The 23925-nt window shown below is 39.5% G+C and overlaps 1 protein-coding gene across 2 annotated transcripts in view; it reads right to left on the reverse strand.

Annotated features, from left to right (window-relative positions):
* Window positions 1-1109: 1109 nt before the first annotated feature.
* sh3bp4a (SH3-domain binding protein 4a) overlaps window positions 1110-23925 on the reverse strand; it is a 50124-nt gene continuing 27308 nt past the window's right edge. For both annotated transcript variants that reach the window (XM_079807533.1, XM_079807534.1), the window contains exons 4-5: window positions 3577-3765; window positions 1110-3475 (exon numbers count right to left, since the gene is read on the reverse strand). In XM_079807533.1, the coding sequence (XP_079663659.1) occupies window positions 3251-3475; window positions 3577-3765 (414 nt within the window). In that variant the 3' untranslated portion in view covers window positions 1110-3250. The remainder of the gene's footprint in view (window positions 3476-3576; window positions 3766-23925) is intronic.

Genomic DNA, 23925 nt, shown 5'->3' on the forward strand with positions numbered 1-23925 from the left:
ATTTCTTTATAAAGGAGACAGGATTTGATTCTGTGATTTGATGCGTTTGCTCTTCATGATTTTAGTTCGTGCAGAGCTGCGCCACAATGATTCTAGTCATCGTGCTATTCTTCTTTAATTATGATCGTAAAAAATCGATCTAGATTTTATAGAGGCCATTCAACTTTCTGCAAGCTTGTAATTAATTTAGCGGTTTAAATATAGTGTAAATTGATTTTTCACAGTCAGCTCTATTGAAGTGCTTAGGGATGCAGAAAGCTGTTGAGCGGAGGTCAGACACACACACACACACACACACACACACACACACACACACACACACACACACACACACACACACACACACACACACACACACACACACACTAAAGGGCACAGACTTTTTAAATGCATGAAAACTCAAATGATCTAAATCCTTAGTGGTAGTAATATCTTTGGGGTGGATAATAAACAAAACTTTTTCAATTTATAAGTGCTATTATAAAAGCTTGACAGAGTTAACTGTAACTAGAGGATTAGCATTTCTATACTGATTTAACATTTTAACCTGTATATCACCATGTAAGCCTGTTTCTAAAAGCTAATTGTGAGTATAACATGAATTTAAAAATGTCTATAGTCAATAACAGAAAAATGAAGAAGTCACAATTGTGATATAAAGTCACAATTATAAGAAACATTTGCAATAACAGGACATGAAGTAACAACTGTGATAATCACAAGTTGAGAAATCACAAGTTGAGAAATAAGTCTCGATAATAACGAGAAACAGTTGCAATAACGGGAAATGAAGTCACAATTGCGAGATATAGTCGCAATTACGAGAAATAGTCACGGTAACATAAAATTTGGTTGCATTTTGGACAAATAGTCGAATCTATGAACAAAAAGTTAGTAGTCTATTGTGGAAAAAACTTTGCAAGAGATATACTCTTGCAATCATAAGAAATGGTCGCAACAAAAAGAAAAAAAGAAGTCACAATTGTCAGATATAAAATGCACTGAGAAAGTTGTAATATTTAGAACCAGTTGCAATGACTAGAAATGAAGTCGCGATTTGAAAAATGATGAGAAATTGTTGCAATAAAGAGGGAGCAGACAAATCGAACAACAGCATTCTCTCAATTTACAGCTGCTTTATTGAATCCATGGGAACAACATGGGACAGCGTGTTTCATTTGTTTTCGTGCTAAACATTTGGCTGCAACTAAGACAATGTGTGAATTATAACTTTTCAAACAGTCACTCTCAAAGAGCTAACACAAAAACAAGTTATAAATGTGTGACAGAAATCTCAAATCACAGATATACATACATATATTCGCTTTTTTTTCCCTACATGCTGTTACAATAAACAGCACAAAATCTCCTCGACATGTACAGGACGTAAAATAAATGATTGTTAGACCAACAAAAAAGCTTTACAAGAACATAAAAATGGAAAATATGGAAAAAAATATATAAATGCAGAACACAAAAGAGAAAAAAAAATCAGTCATAAATAAAAATCACGCTATGATCTATTCATTTATTCATCTGACTGCATTTGTTTCTGGACAAAAACACTGAATGAACGACTCACGATTGAAACTAAAGCAACACTGCAATGTAATACCTAGTACACGGTTCGACATCTGGTCTCAAAAGCAAACGTTGCACTTTTTGCAAAAGCTTAAAAAGATGAAACACATGACCCACAGTCTGAACTTACCATCTCATTAACACACCATATGCTCCTTCCTCTCAGTTTGTGGCGTTTTGTGTGTCTAGTAAGACTAATCCGTCTTATTCCTTGTGCAAAGCAACCGATCAAATATAATGCAACAAATAAAAATCATTGCATTTGGTGTAACCCCTCCTGTTCGCACCACCCGTTCCAAGCGGGACTCGAACCCCGGTCCGCCGCTCTAACAAAGAGGTTAAAGGCTGCAACCTCCAGCATCAGTCGCTAGAGCGTCTCTTGAGATCAGAGGAGTGAGGTTTACTCGCACAGCGACTACTAGCTGGCCTCCGTTACACAAACCCCCCAAACCTCACTCCCATCCGGGTCACGGCCCCCCTTCTGTTCGAACCACCCGTTCCAAGTGGGACTCGAACACGGGTCCGCCGCTCTAACAAGGAGGTTAAAGGCTGCAACTTCTAGCGTCAGTCGCTAGAGTGTCTCTTGAGATCAGAGGGGTGAGGTTTACTAGCACAGCAACTACTAGCCGGCCTCCGTTACACTCACCCCCCTAAGCCTCACTCCCATCTGGGTCACGGCACCAATGTAACCCTTCCTGTTCGAACCACCCGTTCCAAGCGGGACTCGAACCCGGGTCCGCCGCTCTAACAAAGAGGTTAAAGGCTGCAACCTCTAGCGTCAGTCGCTAGAGCGTCTCTTGAGATCAGAGGAGTGAGGTTTACTCGCACAGCGACTACTAGCTGGCCTCCGTTACACTAACCCCCCTAAGCCTCACTCCCATCCGGGTCACGGCCCCCCTTCTGTTCGAACCACCCGTTCCAAGCGGGACTCGAACCCGGGTCCGCCGCTCTAACAAAGAGGTTAAAGGCTGCAACCTCTAGCGTCAGTCGCTAGAGCGTCTCTTGAGATCAGAGGAGTGAGGTTTCCTTGCACAGCGACTACTAGCTGGCCTCCGTTACACTAACCCCCCCAAATCTCACTCCCATCCGGGTCACGGCCCCCCTTCTGTTCGAACCACCCGTTCCAAGTGGGACTCGAACACGGGTCCGCCGCTCTAACAAGGAGGTTAAAGGCTGCAACTTCTAGCGTCAGTCGCTAGAGCATCTCTTGAGATCAGAGGAGTGAGGTTTCCTCGCACAGCGACTACTAGCTGGCCTCCGTTACATTGGCAACAAATTACAGAACAGCTGGACCAAGACGAACGTGGGTAAATGTGACGTCACAAAATAGACCTTCGTTTTTAGTAACGAACAAAGATGAAATCGTGAAAAACGTGATTGTAAAAATTTCCTTTGTGCCATCCGATATAAAAAAATATAGATATCACAAAGAACAAAACTGATAAAAACGTCCTTCAGAAATCTCAAAAAATAGCTACACTTAAAACACTCTGTGTTTTGGCTTTATTGGCTTTCCGTATGCCCTTATATGGATGTGGGCGGGTACAGGACGTCCTCGCGTCGATTGGATTGAGGTAAACTCACAGCTGGCGGTGACATAGAAAAGTGTATATCCGTTAAAAGTCCAGCAGTCTTCCGAGGTGATGTTGATTCTGCGAGGTTTGCGGAGCTAAATGGCGAAGTCATCCTGAGGGGCGGGGCTAAAGGCGGAGCTTCGAAGCAAGTCGAGGCAATTGACAAGGATAAGCGTGCCGGTGAGGTGTTTCCAGCGTTTGGTGATGGGATTTTTCATCCGGTCCAGGCCCATGTGCAGTTCGTGGATGACATCGCGGTAGCTGTCGCCAATTTGAGCCGCCCACGTCAACAGGAAGTCGTAGGCTGGTTTCCACATGGCCTGAAATGATGAGATAAATGTAAATGGATACATCTTGTGATTGAACTCACGAAATGTTAACTGTGCTCTTTCATATTCAAAAGGAGGTTTTATGTCCTCACCTCACTGTCCACCATCCCGGTTTTGTCCCTGTGTGGAGCCTCATAGGCCTCCATTTGTTGCTTGGATACATGGGCGAGTTTTTCGGCCAGTTCCCTCCAGCGAGGAGCCACTTCCACTGCCGTCGTCAGCAACACAAAGTCCATGATGAGCCGGGCCACTAAACCCTGACAATCCATTTTCAGAAGAGCCTGGGTGAGAGACAAAATGGAAGAAACATTCAATTAGTTATTCTCTATATCAGCAAACACTGTTTATGAACTCCCTGAAACGCCTCAATTGAGTTTTCTTTCGGGAACAAACATGCCACAATATTCCTCATTTAAATAATTCCCGCCCCTAAAAAAATAAAGGGGCGGGGCCTGGTTGAGTTGCGGTAGTAGTGTGTTGATGCTTGCGATTATGGTAAGGGGCGTGTCATTTCTGAAACACGCTGACCAATCACAACACACTGGTCCAGCCGACCAATCAGAGCACACCATTTCGGAAGGAGGAGCTTCATAGAGACATGAACTCAACAGACTGGGAAGAGAGGTGCTGCAACAATGTCAAGTAAATGAAAAAGTGTTTTTTGGACATTCAAGCATTAAAAAATCTAGTAGACCCCAGAAACTAAATAAAGACATTGTAAAAGGGGATTACGGGTCCCCTTTTAATTTGATATCAACGAACATACAATAGATCCGAAATAGGGCAAAAATATCTTTATGACTTTTTTCTGCAATTATGCCAGTATTTAAAGTCACATTTTACCCTAAAGGTTTCTGTTCTTTTAAATTAATGTTTCACGAGCAACACAATTAACATTAGTGCTGCCCTCTGGCCCTGCATAAAACGCTCATCATATCTCATAATTACGCCATTAGAGAACTCCATTAGAAGTTATTAGGACGTCTCTGGTTAATATATGATGATATTGTGAGGTCTTCAACATGACTGGACATCTTTCTAGAGCCATAATACACAATCATTTATTGACTCACATAGGGCTGGCAGGTATATCATGAGGTAGCCTATATCATGAGCCATCATGCATTTTCAGGATCAATACTCCAGTCTTCAGTTTCACATGATCCTTCAGAAATCATTCTAATATGATGATTTGCTGCTCGAGAAACATTTCTTGGTAACACTTTACAATAAGGTTCACTAGTTAACTAACGCTGTTTAGTAAATGTTAACTAATACAACCTCATTGTAAAGCGTTACCCATTTCTGATTATTATCAATGTTTAAATCAGTTGTGCCACTTAATATCTCTCTGGAAACTGATACATTTTGTTTCAGGATTCTTTTATGAATAGAATGTAAAAAATTAACAAAACAAAAACAACGTGAAAGCAAGTACCAAGCATATTTATGCAAAACAGCTTAAATTAAACCACACAAGTTAAAAACAGCCAAGGATAACAATCACACAGACACACACATACATAGTGTTAGAGATTAGACAGCCATATTTCTAAATCCAATTGTGTGCGACACACGATCCTCCCAGCACACACACTAGAGAGAGTGATCCAGCTTCCCCTAGGAGAAGAAATCAAACTGATGCGTTTTAAAACAACGCCCGTGTGTACAACAGTAGGCTGTAAACCATCATAAAGAAAGAATGGATAAGGTAAGACAAAAATGCAAGGTCAGGAGTTTGTACTCTCTGCAGCCTCCACGGATGAGTGACTGAACCCTTCAGAGGACCCGACCGACCCTGTTTCCTGCCACACACACACGCAAACACAGCAATGTTTGGAATGAGACGGGACCCCTGGGGTCCAGCAGAACGGAGTGGTAATCCCCTCTCTCTTTCATGCTTGCTGCCAAAGAAGGGAAAAGAGGAAAGAAAAGCACAACTGGAGCCGGGGGAGAATCTCAGCGAGACGATAACTTCAGATGTATACAATCATGAGAACGGCCGCACACATCCAGTCTCCCTGTTGGGTAAATAAAGTCAATGACTTCCTTTCCACTGCTCGATGGGGGGGCACTGTACATGTATAAGTGAGATGAGGGAGGTATCGCTTCAGACGCGTGATAAAGCTGTGAGGAGACTTTAGATTTATTCCCCCGCAGCGCACAGAGTTCTTTTGTTTAAAGGACAAATTCATATTCTTTACAGACTCGATATGAAGCAACTACAGAGCGCTTCGGAAAATCTAAACCTAAAGGACAGGCACTGTAGTTTGAGGGACAAAAACAAGCGAATATCTACAAAAACGTATTGGCGAGAAAATAACTTCATAATATACTGTAACTGAATTATTGTTATATATATTTGTTTTCAGATATCCTTATTGTTTACTGTTTATACACATATACACACACACACACACACACACTTTATAAATATATGAAAGTATTGAGAAAAAAAGAGAAAAAAATATAATTAAATAATTATATATATATATATATATATATATATATATATATATATATATATATATATATATATATATATATATATATATATATATATATATATATATATATATATATATATATATATATATATATAAAGATTTTATAAGATTAGGATTTTATAATTATAGGAATAATTTTATGAATTTATAAGAACAATGAATAACTAGTATATATTAAAATTATAAATAAAATATAATATTTAATATAATTTCATATTTACATTATAAATACAGTGTATATGTTCATATATTTTTTGATTTTATTTATTATTATTAATATTATAATATATATAATAAAATCCAAATTTGATAAAAATCTGATTATTATAACTAAATAAAATGTTATATATATATATATATACACACACACACACACACATATATATATATATATATACACACACACACATATATATATATACATATACGTGTGTGTGTATATGTGTGTGTGTGTATATATGTGTATATATATGTGATATAAAATGGTTAAATAATGATGTGATTTGAAACAGTTGAACAAAAAATATAATTAAATAATATATATATATATATATATATATAAAGATTTTATAAGATTAGGATTTTATAATTATAGGAATAATTTTATGAATTTATAATAACTATGAATAACTAGTATATATTAAAATTATAATTAAAATATAATATTTAATATAATTTCATATTTACATTATAAATACAGTGTATATGTGTACTTAATATATTTTTTTATTTTATTTATTATTATTAATTATATATATTAATTAATTATATATATGCGTAGTTACATCCACAAATGCCAGTTAAAACTGTTCTGTGCCAAAAGGAAGCCCTATGTTAACAGTGTCCAGAAGCGCCGTCGACTTCTCTGGGCTCGGAGGCATCTGGGATGGACCATAACACAGTGGAATTGATATATATATATATATATATATTTAATGCAATAGAGACCCACACATTTATTTATTTAGAATACATGAAATATTATTTTTCAGAAAAACATTATTGCCACATTCATATAAAGACTATTTATATCCTGCGGTCATATGCATGTATTTATACACACATACATACATACACATATTGCTTTGACAGTATCTGACACCACAGGATGCAAATATCATTTTGTTTGAATGCAGTAATGCTTTTCTGAAAAAGCAATTTCCATCTACCCCCCCCCCCCCCCCCCACCATCTTCTCTCATCTTTCTTTGTCTGTTTCTCTTTTTGCACACTTCATTCTGAAAGCGGGCCGATCCACGGCTGATCTTTAACACAAACGCCCTCGCTGCGTTCACGGCCAGAGAGAAGATTCTCTTTGGATCTGTTGAAAGCACTCAAGAGGTCTGCTGATTCCTGACATTTGGGATGAGATGGCAAAATGTCACAGTCATTAGAGGGAAAAATACGTTCAGCTGAACAGCCAGGGTAATTTTCTTTCTTGCCAAATTGCCCTGTAATTTATTATTGTTGGAAGGCTCACTTCGCATAAATGTTCCCAAGAAATGCACAGAGTTGCATTACTGCTCCCAACAGTACCTCCAGATAACCTTTAATGAATGACAGATGAGTCTTTCAGCTAATTACTTGCTTACGAAGATCTCAAATTTCCAGTTGCATTTGCATAATCTCTGCAACATGCATAGTAAACCTTTCTAAACAGTAAGGGCTGTATGTTTTTGATCAGATTCCTAAGACTCATTCACAGTGCACTGGACACACACGGTACTTCACATTTGATTCGCTAAAAACAATTGGCTCATAAAAGTCATTAATTCAGGAATCAGATTAAACAGGTAGCACTGTTTGTTGTTTGATTCCTTTCATAAGAGTCATTCATGAGGCACTGTATTTCTTTGATTCGCCTCATAAGACTGATTCCTTTTGGAATTGTACTTCCACTTTTCTTTCAAAGTTTCTGTCTTCTGCTGAACACAAGATATTTTGAAGATTATGAGTAACCTAACAGGCCCAGGTCCCCATTGCCATCCATAGGATGAAAAAAAATACAATAATGGGGTCCATCAACTTTTTTGATTACCGACATTCTTCAAAATAACGTCTTTTGTGTTCAGCAGAGGAAAGAAAGTAATTTAACTCAAGGGTGAGTAGATGATAGAATTTTCATTTTTGGGTAAACTATCCCTTTAATAGGCATTCTTTATCATAAAAGGTGCACTATGTAACTTTTCTGTCCACTAGAGGTCACCTATTCAAAACAAAGGGCGTAACTTGAGGATGGCAAGTTTGAGCGCAGAATCTTGGGACATGTGGTCTTCAGCTCACAGCCGGTGGGAAAGAATCGGGATAGGACTCAGGCAGAAATCATGTTGATGGATGTGATTATTAACGTTACTGTAGTCTGAAGCAGAGCAGGACCGAGTGTTCTGGAGCTGAGGAACCGCTAGAGCAATTGTTAATAAGATGAACGCAATACACGCCTCACGAGCAGCGGGACTTTTATTATGACACAGTCGCCAGCGCCATTTCCGCTTTTCCGGTCATGAGTGTGAGGTTACGGAGCTCTTTATCATATTAGACACATCTGAGTGTGTTGATGATGTTATGACGTTACTCTGTGTGTTCTCTCGCCGGCTGCTATGACACTTGTTCACACTGCAGTGAGAGTAAAGCGTTTCTGCAGAATAAAACCGGAAACCGAGGGGAACGCAGATATGATGTCATCGACAGGCGACTCCCTCACACGTCCCGGTTCCTCGGTTAAAATAGCAATTTTCTCACGATTTACAAATAGTTGGAAGTTTGGGATATTGTAAGAATTCAACTGAACAAAATATATAACACTGGGCTAGTGGTTTTTGGATATTTTACTGAAAATATGTTACATAGTGCACCTTTAATTGGTCACACGGTTTATCTTTAAATCACTAAAAAGAATCGACTCCTTCTTGAATCAGACTACACCAGTTGTGCTTTTTGTTTTGATTCACTAAAACGAACCGAATCATAGGGGCCAATCGCTCTGAAATCGGAATACATTGGGTGCTTCTAAATTCTTATTTGTGCATCCTCGTTTCCTTTCCTAGCTTCCTTTCCTCGTGTCTTATCGCCACCCCTTCAGGATGCGCGGGAAGGACGTAAGGAAAAGACACAAGGACGGAGGAATTGAATCAAGTGAAATGATATATCCTCGCTCCCTTTAGCGTCACTTCAAAGCGTTAGAGATAACCATTTATATTGTAATAGTTTCAACCTCCACAAAATACCACATTTGTCCATATTTTATTTAATATTACCAGTTATTAACAACAAATGATTCCCAGTTATTAACTGCTTTTTATTTGTTGTATAGTATTACAGTTTGTTTCTTTCATTTTCTTGTGCTTATAATTCTGCAACTGTCAGTTGTTGTTATTTGACATAATATTTGTGTCTTGTACATGTAAATATAATTAATAATAATGATGAATAAACTGTGCCAAGATGTGAAGGTGGAGGAGAATTAATGTGTGTGTCACGTTTAGTCGATAAAACACTTCCGCAAAGGATATACCTGAGACTCCTCAGGAAGTGGAGGACGGAGGAGCGAGGAAACGAGGAGGGATATTGAGAAGCACCCGTGGTTTACCTTATGTGTTTTGATTCATTAAAAAGAACTGATTCAAAAGATTCATTAGTCTACAATCATTTGTTCAGGAATAAGACTCTTTTTATTCTCTAAAAGATCAGAGCTGAAAGCCTTGTGGTTAGTGCACCGACATATCGAGCAACTGAGCCTCCGGTGATCCGTGTTCAATTCCCGGCTTGGGGTCCTTTGCCGATCCTATTCCCCTTTTACTCCACCCTATGCTTTCCTGTCAAATCTCTACTGCCATATCCAATAATAAAGGCACAACAAGGCCAAAAACATAACTTTAAAAAAAATTTGCTTCCTAAGAGTCATTCCTTTAGGTATCAAACTACACCGGTTGAGCTATAAAATGAGCAATTAATTTAGTCACTCGTTTGGGAATCAAACTACAGTTGTGCTGTATGTTATCGATTCGCTAAACACAATCTTGTTCATAAGAATCTTTTGTACACCAATTATGCCATCAAGAGTTGGACCACACAGGACCGTTTCTGCATTTGCACAGTAATGTTAAGGACTGTAGGTGGTATTCATTACCGTACCCTCATCAAAGAACAACTGACAGAATTCCCTCTATGAATGAGTCTCCAATGGTCCTTTACTCAAGGTAAGAAAGAAATGAGTGGCTTTAAAATGGATGGTTTATTTATTATTTGAATGTGTCTAGTCAGTCCAGGGTCGAGCGTCTATTTCCAGAGATGTTTTGGTGAACTGCCACTCTCTGAATAGACTTTTTCTATTTATGTGTCCACTTCCTGAGCTTTTTCATCTTTCTAAGTCTTTCCGAAATGAGCTCTATAAACAAATGGGAAGAATGTTTCAGGCTCTAAAAATGTTTGTTTTACTAACAAGACCATAAAGAGTATCCAGCCAAAAGGAACTCACAAAAATGATTGATTGGATGTTTTGGTATAAAGACTCGGGAAAAGTGAACATGCAAATTAATTAGACGTCTGCTAAGGCATAAACGGCTTCCCATCCGTCTTTCTGATTCAAATCTGACTTGCCTGAATTACAACATCACCTCACTAGAATACCCATCCAGAGTCCAGACTCACAGGAATGTAAACTCCCTCCTGGAGTGTGTTTGGAATGTAACAAGAGCATAAGAGACACCTCCAGTTGGACCAGAATACCTCCTGAATTACCTGGTTAATAAGAAAATGATGAATCGTGAAGGAACGGGACCACAGGCATGATCAGAATTCTTGTGCCTATCCATCACAAAGGAATGTTCCGGAATTAGAACACGGAACATTCCGGAGGCCAGCAGGCCACCTGTTCGGAATGAGACCTTTTAATCGGGCTAAAATGGATGATGCCGTTTGGAATTAAGCAAATATCAGAACTCTATGAATATGAATAAACTGCCTTGTGGCCACAACCACAGTGTTATCCAAGTCAAACAAAATATCAGAGTGCAGATGCCAAGCTCAATAAGATGCGTCAATAGACGAACAAGATGATTGGATTTGGGATGGTGTAGTTACGTAGGCAAATATCTGAGGTGAAATTCAAGTTTGGGATGGTGTAGTTACGTATGTAGGCAAATATCTGAATTGAAATTCACTTGTTTTTAAAAAGTGCCCATATTATGCTTTTTCGAATATTACCTTTCATGTAGTGTGTAACTGTTTGTGAATGTAAAAGGTCTGCAAAGTTTTAAAGATCACAGTGCACGACAAATAAAGTTTCGATTCTGAACTGCTGAAACGATTTGTCAGCAATTTCAGTCTCACTTCCGTAAAATGTCTCTGTAGATTTGTAATAGGGTTGGGCAATGTCCCCTAAATTGGCAGTTGACGATGTTTACAGTAAAACATTGTGATGGTCGATGATATCGTCGTTTGGGTACACACGCTAATTTACTATATCTCTTTACATAAATACTATTTTCTACTTAAAACTATCATTTCATTATTTTTACTAACCCAAATAATGACTCATCCGCTAGGTTGCACGTGAGGGGGAAAGAGCTCTTTTTATTTTAATATATCTCTTTACATAAATACTATTTTCTACTTAAAAACAATAATTTCGTTATTTTACTAACCCAGTGTTTTGTATGTGAATGCTGTTTCACGTGAATATTACCACAGGAGTGAAGCACAAAGCTTTGTTTAGCCTAGAAAGGAAATGATGGTCAGATAGCACTTTTTCATTCTATTTTGTGATCTGGTCACCCGATTCTTTCTGTGAATTTTAACAATAGGCCTAGCGCAAATTTACGAAAAAACGTTAAAAGCAGCGGAATTCACCGTAAACAGCTCCAAAAGAGCTTTATGATTAGCCCAAAGTACAGTAAACGACAGTGTATTTTGACCTAGTATGTGCTCATACCGGCAATCTTCATTCTTTGTTCACACACTGCATCATATTGGTAATTTACTGGTGATGTTACAATTTCTCATAATAGTAAACTGCCACAACCAATTTACTGGTAAGGTCCTGTTCACACGTGATCTCTTAACTAGAGATCGACCGATAATCAGTTTTAGGGATATTTTCCCCAATATTTAAGCATTTTTTCATAATCGGGTATCAGTTTTGAAATTTTGGATTAACCGATAAATGGCGCCATGTTGGACAGGCTGCTCACTGCAGAGCAAATGGGTGGAGCATACGTCTAGCTACTCCTAGCAAGATGTACAGCGAGGAGGAGCAAATGTAATTTGGGCCTAATGGGTGGATCTAGAATATCCAACTACACCCTAACCCTACCCACCACTCTATACCTCCACCCTCTACTCTCAACGGTAATTTACAGGTAATTTATCAGTAAATACTAGCCTGACAAGCCCTCACCATTGACAGGGCTCAATCCGAGGGGCGGGATAAATGGTTGTCTTTCAAATTCCCTTTGCATGCAATTGAATAGCGCCATGAGCGCCACAACCAACCAGAGCGAAGAAGGTGAGCCGAGCTAACGTTAGTTGATAGACTTTCGCCGTATCCGGTCGGCAAAACTTCGAACATATCTTCTTTTCTTAAGAATGACTTCAGTGCCGTTCTTTGTTCTTTTCTCAAAGAAAAGCTTAACTCCAAGTCTTCCAGAGTCGCGGCCAAAGCCGATTCAAAAGACCGCTGTTCGTCAGCTTCTTTGATTACGAGTAACACGCAGAACCTCTGCAATTCTGCCGTGACGTGCCGTCATTATGTTAAGCCCGCCCACCGACTCTACACACGCTGTGATTGGCCTGACCAGAGTTTGGTTTTTCCAGCTCTCAGGTCTACCGAGAGTTGCTAGACTACACTCGTGGCAAAATATATTTTCTGCCGCTAGGGTGCGTCTAGATTTCTAGGCTAGGTAAATACTGTATGTGTGAAATACACTTTGATTGTAACTGAGACCTGGAAGAGTTTAGTTTGTGTTGCTGACATGTCAAGAAAATGCTGTTTTCTACACTGCAAATACACTTTGCATGCACTTCAAAAGGATGAGGAGTCAAGCTCGAATTGATACGGTAAAACAGACACCATTGTTACTGTTCGTATCACTGTTTATAAAGGTGCTGAGGAGCTTCCAGAGATGAAATATATTTAATGGTCGTTTTGTTTCCGACGCACGCTAAAAGAGCAATCACAACAGACCGGCTCAATTAACCAATCAGAGCAGATAATGTGCTGCTACCTTAACAAGAAGCCTATAGAATAGCATACTACCCTTCCTATTTCTGCCATATAAATATTGGTTTACAACGATACAAACATATTGGAATGCTAGAATGCTCTACCATATGTAAAGTAAAAGCAAGCATGCGATTCCATACATATTTAGCCATCTTTGCTAACTCTAACTTAGCCTGGCTCCGCCCTCCTACGCACTTCAGCTCAATTTTCATTTTCCTTCAGTACTCCGTCTGGGATTGTGGTATATTCTCTGGTTTTCTCCGATCAAATTTTAACCTGTCCAATCAGCGAACAGAGGGAGTGGCTGAGAACGATGACGCTGATGTCGTGCCCTAATTTGAGATGACATACGTCACGACCAGAAGTTAGCGATTGGTTATGGCAGTTCCAGAGTGGCTCTGGGCAGATCCAATGGTTTTAAACTTCAACAGAGTACCCGCCTTCAAGGAAGTTAACGCTTGTCAATGGAGAGTGGCCAGACTCTCTGTACAAATTAAATGTACGAGAGTCTGGTAGGACCAGGCTAACTCTAACTCTAAGGCTGAAAGACTGGGCTGGACTTCTCACAGACTTGTATTGTCAGATATATCTCCGGTTTAGTTTTATGAATGAAAACACTACATCAACGACTGAAGTAGTCCTTCAGTTCTGTGTGAAACATCCAGGTCTGAGGGACTCAGACCTGAAAGTGGGATTGAAACCAATTTCAGGTTTTACAGGAAAGTTCAAATCACAAAAAAAAAAACCCATTAAGGGTATCGGAATAGTGGCTGAAAGGTGACTATAAGAGACATGCTCTCAAATGGGATTGCCGAACCACTCGTCCTCGGCACACTATCGTCCACTTTCTTCGGAGACAACATGAAGGGAATGATGGACAGATGAAATTGACCTGTGAGCTTAGGAACGGTGGCATCTCATTTTCTACAGTTCAGATGCCTGCTGTGGCTTCCTGCGTTTCGGTAGTTTAGAGAGAGATGGGAAGCAAAAAAGATGGAAATAAAAGAAACAGCAGGGGGGGGGGGAGGCAAGCCGATGAGTGGGAGGAAGACGAAAGATTTTCTTTCTTAGTTGTAAAACTGAATAAAATGAACCCGCCAAGGATTTTCTATCTCTCTAGTGACAAGAATAATGAGAAGAGCTTTATTTTCTAGTTGAAAGGCTTTTTGCCTGTGCGGGAGAATGTATAATATCAGATTTGTTCTGCTTTCTGACCAACATATTACAAGAATAGTTCACCCAAAAATGACAATTCATCACTTACTCACCCTCATGACTTTCTCTATGACTTTCTTTCTTTTGTGGAACGTGAAATAAAAAAAAAAGTGAATGAGGAGGACCACGGCGCTCAAGCTTTTTAAAGCAAGAATAGCAAAAGTGTGTGAGACCTTTATTTAAACCAGCAAATAGTTATGTTAAAACATTTTCGGTAAAGTATCCAAAAGCCATTAGGCCAGTGTTATATATTTTGTTCAGTTGAGTTCTTATGCCAAATGTTTCCAACTATTTGTAAATCGTTAGAAAATTGCTATTTTAACCAAGGAACCGGGACGTGTGAGGAAGTCGCCCTTTCAATGGCGTCATATCTGCGTTCCCCTCGGTTTCCGGTTATTTTGCAGAAACGCTTTACTCTCACTGCAGTGTGAACAAGTGTCATAGCAGCCGTCGAGAGAACGCACAGAGTAACGTCATAACATCATTTTCAACACACTCAGATGTGTCTAATATGATCAACAGAGCTGCGTTACCTGATACTCATGACCAGAAAAGCGGAAATGGCGCCGGCAACTGTGTCATAATAAATGTCCCGCTGCTCGCAAGGCGTGTGTTGCGTTCATCTTATTAACAATCGCTTCAGCGGTTCCTCAGCTCCACAAACGTGCCATCATCAAACTACGCCTTTGTTTTGAACAGGCGACCTCTAGCGGACGGAAAAGTTACATAGTGCACCTTTAATTATGCTGATTAAATATTTTGTAATAAACATCTGAATTAAATTAGAAACAAATACAACAGAATCATTTTAACTAGTGATCTTAGACTTTTGGATTGTATTCACTATATACATTTCTATTACTTTTAAATGTTGAATAACTTCCAGAACTTTTCAGGTTTAGACAAACTACAGCTTAAAATATGTTCATGATAACAAAATTAATGGCTTGTTTTTTTATACTGTAACTCTGAATTTTTTTTATCAATCATTCCAAAATGTAATCCATGTTTGCAATTTACTTTCGGGTCCAGCTGACTCCCTCCCATTAACTTTAATTTCAGTGATTGATGGTACGATACCTCAATCATTCAATTACCAAGTGATACATCGCGGCATCTATCATGCCGTGGAAAACGAATCATAGCTGCTGGATTTATCTTGGCCTCCCTTGGCATCCTCCCATTAGCTGGTTTCCCCTATCATCAGATAGATTACACCTGCCAAGATCAACCGTTGGCACCACACGACACCCGAATCAGACAGATCTGACTGAGAGCCGCCCATGAGGTAAAGGTGGTTTGTAGTCTGCAGGGTTAAGGAAATAAATTTACGGCAAATGTCTGCTGTCAGAACTCACTGTGCGGAGGGAAAAAGTAACTCTAGGAAAATAATGACCTCTGTCCACAAGACTGGCCTGATCTCAGTTGTAAGATGTTATTTATTAGGTAAGGTCTTGATAACACAGTGATATATTTGAGCAATAAAACTGATTTCGAATCATTCATGCAGCAGTGCGTCAATGCAGCATAAGTCAAAGTCTTGGAAAGCAGTTCTGAAACAAACACAGTGATGAATGCTAATTGGACTTGCTAACACATTTGAGTAACGAGACTGAGACAATGGATACTTACACGAGTCATTAAAAATATGAACAGCAAACCAGTCAAGCAGGTCTGTATATAGCTAAACAAAGCCACTTGCCTCTAAGATATAACTTTTCTTCACTCAAGCAAATGTAGTAGTTGGATCAATGTTTATATAAATCCACACAGGCACACACACACACATAATATTGCCAAAAGTTTTGTGACGCCTGCCTTTACATGCACATGAACTTTAATGATCCGTATTGGGCTTGGCCCCTTAGTTTAAAGGAACTCTTAATGCTTCAGCATACCAAGATATTTTGGACAATTTCATGCACCCAACTTTGTGGGAACAGTTTGGGGATGGCCCCTTCCTGTCCCAACATGACTGCGCACCAGTGCACAAAGCGTCGGTCCATTAAGACATGGACGAGTGAGTTTGGTGTGGAGTCCTAACCTCAACTCGATAGAACACCTTTAGGATGAATTAGAGCTGAGACTGAGAGCCAGGCCTTCTCGTCCAACATCAGCGCCTGACCTCACAAATGCGCTTCTAGAAGAATGGACAAAAATTCCCATAAACACACTCCTAAACCTTGTGGAAAGCCTTCCCAGAAGAGCTGAAGCTGTTAGAGCTGCAAAGGGTGGGCCAACTCCATATTAAACCCTACGGATTAAGAATGGGATGTCATTAAAGGTCCTGTTCTTCGTGATCCCATTTTTAAAACTTTAGTTAGTGTGTAATGTTGCTGTAAGAGCATAAATAATACCTGTAAAATTATAAAGCTCAAAGTTCAATGCCAAGCGAGATATTTTATTTAACAGAAGTTCCCTTTCAAAGCCTACAGTGAACGGCCGATTTGGACTACATCCCTGTACATCCTGCTTTAATGACGTCAGTAGAACAGTTTGTTGACTAACCTCCGCCCACAAGAATACGCAAAAAAGGGGGCGTGGTCTTGTTGCTCTCCCACGTGGAGAAGAGGAAGTGTTGCGTTCGGTTGCGTTGTAGTGCGTTTGTCGCTATATCGTCGAGACGCTGTTATTTTCATCCCGGAGTCAAATCACCTTTGTTTGGCCTTCAGGTACTCTGTACTTTGAGCGCATGCATCTCCCCGTTATGGTAAGAGGCGTGACCTTTCCGGGCAACGTGCGCTAAGCTGCTGTCCAATCACAACACGGGAACCGCTGGCACAATCAGAACTCGTTACGTTTTTCTGAAGGAGGGACTTCATAGAACAAGGAAATCATCAGGCCGTTTTTAGGACAGTGAAAACAGATCAGCATTTTTGGGGCCGATCACCGATCACCAAGATCATGATCTGCCGATTGCCGATCACTGCCGATCACAGAATGGCAGGGGAATGGCAATCTTTTATCTATAATCGTGCACCATTTATAGAAATGAAACTAACTCTAAATTAACTGAGTCAAGATCTTGAAGAACCACCAAGTGTTTATTTTAGAAAATGAGATAACTTAAGGCTACTGTAGGCCATCTTTCCCAAATAAATGTATATAATAAATGTATATAATTATCTCACCTAAATATTTGATCATGCAGTGCATTTCTGTTTTTAAAAACAATTTTTCAGGTAGGTCTAACATTAGTATTGAGGTAAGAAATACTAAAGACATTTAATAAGAAATCAAATGTAAATTAATATTGGTCTTCCCTGAATAAATTAAATTAGATTAATCCTTACACTTAAGGTTGCAAAAGTTAGTCATTCAAGAGCAGTGAGTGTCATAAAGGTTCATCAAACAACACAAGACAAAGAGAAACTCAGAGACAGCAGCAGTTTATTCGACAGCTGTCACTTTAAGAGCGAACACGGTTACAATTACATGCAGTTGCACAAACGTTCACTCGCGAGTCACGACGGGGTTTACATGCACACTCGTCAAGACGGTAATTTAGTACATACATAGTACGCGCGCTGTTTGTGAACTTACGTCCCACAGAAAGTTTTCAAATGACTGCGTAAGTTATTTAATATAGAAATATGAATTGTACCTCACCTTCAGCATTATAATAATTTTACCCGCGCTGGAAAGAGAATGAGACGATGACGCTGCATATCATGCCCTAGCTCTCATGGCAGGTGCGGGTTTAATGTGTCGTCAGCATGCGATCGGTTCATGAGATCGGCCTTTTTGGAGACCGCCGATCAATCATCCCAAAGCGATTATCGACCGATCGAGATCGGTTGCCGATCAATCGGAGCACCCCTAGTATACAGATAAGTAAATTGTGTGAAAAATACTGTTTTTTTACACGCGAAACACACTGTAAACACAATCAAAGCTTTAAAAAAACTGGAAAAACGGGACCTTTAAAGTTCATGTGCATGTAAAGACAGGCGTCCCAAAACTTTTGGCAATATAGTTTCTAGCATGATTTGAACATTAGCATTTAGTTAAACATGTAACAAAACTTCAATGTTGACGTTTAAACAATCTAGCTTATCTCAATTTCTTTCTAAATTACAAACACAGCAAATATTTGTGAGCAATTTTAACTGAAAAACCATGTAAAGATGTTCACTTCGACAATCTACTGGAAATACTACACCATGTGAGCACCTTGCATTTATCATTTAGAATCCACAAATTCTAATCTTGCATGCTATTGTGAACAGTTAGTATGCAAATTAGAATGCGAGTAGTTAGGAGGGAGTGCAAAGTTTCAGCTTTTCCCTTTGAAACTAAATAGAGCTAAATGATACTGTTGAAGAGTAGAGTAGTGGACACAAAGTGTCAATATACTACTTACACTCACAATAAATGACTGTAAAATGAGTTCTGAGGTTATGGTCTAACAGCCACAGAAAAATAATCTAATTTTAGTTTTGCTACCAGAGGGCAGGGAGAGGTGAAGGTCATGTTTCGCATTGATTTCTAAAGAAGCATGTAAAATGTGTCCCACCACACCATGGCTATTTGAGAAAAATGTCAGGGCTCAGCAAGCCAGTCCTCAGGCAAAAGCTGTTGGAAATCTCTTATAAATGCATTATTTAACCCTTAGGGGCAGAGATGGCCAATTTAAACCAGACAAAACTGTCAGCAAATTGAGATGAAATGCGCTATTTACAGTCCTTCCAGAAAAATGCGGCTTTTTTTTGTGATTGTTGCGGGCAAAAATCCTTGATTATGCGGCACGTTTTCTTAAAAAATGCGATGAAAAATGCGGGATATTTATGCAATTTTATGCGATAAAATTGCAGGAACTTGCAAAAACTGCGGTTTGATGAGAAAGAGAAAAAAAGCACTACATCACAGAAAGTGCTGGAATATTTAAGTTCTCATATTGTTTTATTGAAGACCTTAATAATGGCTCAAATTTACAAAACATTTAGTCAATCAAGTTCTGTAGCTTTACAAAAGGAATATGCTACAACTTCTGAAAAAATTAATAAATAACTTCCTGTTTTACAGATGTCGCTATACAAAACAGACATTTGAGTGCTTCCAATGCACAAAGTGCAATCTCTTAAAGGGTTAGTTCACCTAAAAATGAAAATTCTGTCATTAATGACTTCCCTTTATGTTGTTGGACACAAATTAAGATATTTTAGTTGAATTCCGATGGCTCAGAAAGGCCTCCATTGGCACAATGTACACTCTCAAGACCCATAAAAGGTAGCCTACTAAAGACGTCGTTACAAAGTCCATCTCACTACAGTGGTTCCACAATAACTTTATGAAGCGACGATAATAGTTATTGTGTGCAAAAAAAACTAAATAACGACTTATATAGTGATGACTGATTTCAAAACACAGCATCATGATGCTATGAATCATCGAGTCGATTCATGATTCGGATCGCGTGTCAAATTGCTGAAATACGTGACTTTGGCGATCCAACCCGCTGAATCGACTCATTGATTCATAACGCTTCAAACCGCTGAATCAACTCATTGATTCATAACGCTTCAAACCGCTGAATCAACTCATTGATTCATAACGCTTCAAACCGCTGAATCGACTCATTGATTCATAACGCTTCAAACCGCTGAATCAACTCATTGATTCATAACGCTTCAAACCGCTGAATCGACTCATTGATTCATAACGCTTCAAAGCTTCATGATGCTGTGTTTTGAAATCAGTCAGCACAGGGAACACAGGGAAACTGCTTTGCTCTTTTGCTGTTATTTTTGTTGGCCAATGGGAGTTTGTGCTTCATCATGGTTTCACCGGTATCAATGGTTTCTCCACGGGGTTTGAAGCTTTTCGATGACGTTCGCGTCGGGTAATCACGTCACTTCAAAACGTTCTCATGGCAATAGGCAGAAATGGCGGCTCTTGTGTGAAGTAAACGAAAAATTTTCAACTTTCTGCTAATATATATGACTTTTTTTGCAACGAAAATGCGGGGATTATGAAATCATGATAGCCCCGCATATTTTGCACGCGGAAATAGGCAATTTATGCGGCGAAAGTGCGCCGTATTTGAAAAAATGCGGCCCCCGCATGAATATGCGGACTTTGGCTGATTATGCATTAAATCACGCGATCGCATAATCGCGTTTTTCTGGAGGGACTGTATTTAGAAATAGCTAGAATTATCCAAGCTATTAAACATAATCTTACAACAAAGCTATTTTTTTTGTGACTACAGTGACATTTACACAAAGAAGCCACACCGAGCCCAAACCAGGTGGCTCACTGTTAGCCGGCGATAACCCCAGTTCTGCCCACCCCCAAATATTTAAACCAAGCACATTAAAAATGTCTCAGTTTAGCTTGTTTTCTTTACTAGCCTGGTGGCCTCGGAGTGCCCTCCTGCTGTTTGGTTTTATTTTAGGAGTGTTTAGATATGGCTGAGGCAGCTGCCAAGCTCTTTGAGTGTTTGGAAGCTTCCAGAATGCCTAGCTAACCACCTAGCATGCAAGCTTTGAAAACGCACCACTTGCTGAGTAAAGGTGGCAAGCTGCCATTTGACTTGACAAAACTTGGCTTAATAGGAAAAGTCATACATTTATGGATTTAGGCTAAGCACATTTGTGAGTGTGGAATGCTGACTGTAAGTTAGGATACCGAGGCAGCATACAGAATTGTTCAATCACAATACCGATGGGTATTAGCTTGAAAGACCTATAAATTGCTACGCTAAGCTTAATAGCTGGCCTGGCAGACTTAACGCTGAGCTAAATTTTTTCCATCTCATTGTTTGCACAGCTCAAAATGTCACCAGGCTCAGAAGCATTGGCCGTAATTACCAAACTCAAAAAGACAAATCACTAAATAATAGCAATAGCGAGGCAAGGAAAGGCCGTGCGTCCATCAGGGGACTACAGGCTGCAATTTCAAAATCGATTCACAACCACAGAAGACAATCGGCTAGCCTTTGACGTCAGGCCTTGGGAATAAAAGCCTCATCTCCACTTGATGAATGTGTCAGCACTAGAAGCACGGCAGGGAAACAATGATGAAGCTCCCTCTCAGCCAGCAGAAACATTATCAGAAACGCTATGAAAGAGATGCGAACGATTGTTGAGGTATAACAGCCGCTTACCACCCACTCAAGTCTTGAATAATTTAACTTTAACAAAAGCACTGGCTGTTGTGGAGATCAAATGAAGATTTCTGCCAGGGATATATTACTTTAACACTGAGGTCAGGGAATAGTCAGACCTTCAAAAATAACTACAATGTAGCAAAACTTACATTAGTATTTTTTTTTATCCAAGATAAGATGCTAAAGCTAGTATTTTGCTAGAGAAGACTACACTTACTACATCAGGGGCCGTATTCACAAAACATCTTAAGGCTAAAAGTAGCTCCCAACTTTAGGAGAAACTCTTAAAAATAATGGGCGTGTCAGTCCTAATTTTAGGACTCGTATAAATTGAGAGTTTGAAGCGAAATAGACGGGCGTTCAAGGCGCTCCAGAAGAAATATGTCATAAAACACCACTCTGCCTCTTTTCATTTTCATTAAAAATATATATATTAATCATTAATAGCCACACAAATGTGGTCCAGGCAACTCCTACATTATCTTCACTGCATGTATATTTAAATATCCTTAAAAAAATAAAAGTTATGAAACTTCTTTGCCCTCAGTCAAAACGATTTGGCAGACAACAAATTATAGATTCATGACACCAAAGATCGCCCGTTAGATCCACACAAGACGAACCACTACAGGACATCAGAGCCAGCGGCAAACGTCTGAAGGACTGGCCGAGGAAAGGCTGCTCTCGCCGGGGTTAATGAGCGCTGAGCGCCCGGTGATCACCTGGATCTCACAACTCCAAAAACGCTCTCTTTATAAATAAACCACAGATTTGAGCTTTAAACAACTGCATTCTCACCTGAAAAAGTCTTAAAACCTCATTTTGTGACACAATAATAGCAGTTTTTAAATTTTGCAGGGTTTCTCATCACGTCTCTTTACCACATGACAGCAGCAAGCAGGCTCCTGATTGGTTAATGCGGCGTGAACTGACGCCAAAGATCAAATCTTTCAACTCGCCGTCAGACGCGATTTCGCTTCAAATGCGTGAATGCACAAAAAGGACCACTCGCGTGAAACGCGCGTATCGCGCAAGAAGCTCAATTCGCATCCAATTCTCGTGAATTTTACGCGCGAATGAGGTGGAATCGCGTCTGTCGCGCTGCAGAACCTCCGGATGCGCGTCAACGCGCCTTTCCATTGACTTAACATTGAAATCACTTGCTCCTGACGCTCTATTCGCGTTTGGTGTGAACGCAGCATAAGAGTATTTCACAAAGCATTTTAGCACTAAAACTAGCTCCTGAATCCGTGAAACGCTAGGAGTAGTTTAGAGGACTCCTAAGTCACTAAGACCAAATCACTAAACAATCCTACTGGCTGTTGCCTCAATCCGCCCAAAGACACTATACAACATTGAGGCAATAGTGATAATAAATGTATGTTTAATTTAAAAAAACTTATGTAAGATTACCTGTGGCAGTTGTTTTTTTACGAGTTCACACTTACAAATGATCGAATAGAGTAAAAATTATAAGCATATTAGGACTGTCCAAGGGGATCGAGGGCTCCGAACTTGGAATTTAGCCCAAACCCAGAGTTATGCCGACCGTGAGTGAGGAACGGGGTGGTGGAGGGATGCAGAAAACTAACTAGGCGAAACGAACTAATGCGGTAACTAGGCGAGTCGGCTCTCGGCTGTGTATATACCTCCTCTCGCGCTGATTATATAGACCATTTGAACGTGCTCCTCACGAACTTTGTTTATAAAACATAATTTTTGCTTGAATTCGTGTAAGAGACATATAAGAGGCTGACAATTAGCTGAACATATGTTAATTTAATTAGTGACACTTGGCCTACTTTTTAAAATCTTTATTTGAATATGGCAACATTCTTATTTAAACTTTTTATTTGAATATAGCAACATGAAACCTCGTTCAACAAAATATTTCAATAATTAAATCACTGACAGAGATCCCTCCCCTATCAGCCAATCACTGTGGTCATAGTAAGCGTGTTGACATCATCCATAGCAACGAGGTCAAGCCCACCCTTACTCTTAGCTTAAGACTTCTATCTATTCCTTAGTAAAAGTGGCTCTCAGCAGCTTTGTGAATAGAAAAAACTCGTCACTAAGAACTTTTACTGCCATTTAGGAGAACTCTTAGTGGCAAGCTAAAATGTTTCGTGAATACGTCCTTTGTTCTCTCTTTTGCTGTCCAGTCTGAACAGGTGATAACACATCTTTCTGATCTTTCAGATCTGCAAGACCTAAGCTGACAAAAGTGGGGTACTAACCTGTTTATTTATGAATGGGATATTGGTCAGTGCTATTAGAATAAGGTAGAAATGCCTACACTGTAAAAAAAATATATATCTGCTGCTTTGACAGTAGCTCAACCACACTAGTGTTGACAGTAACACAATAGTGGAAAAGAGCACTTTGAA

This window comes from Gobio gobio, assembly GCF_949357685.1.
Source record: "Gobio gobio genome assembly, chromosome: 24".
Classification (NCBI taxonomy): domain Eukaryota; kingdom Metazoa; phylum Chordata; class Actinopteri; order Cypriniformes; family Gobionidae; genus Gobio; species Gobio gobio.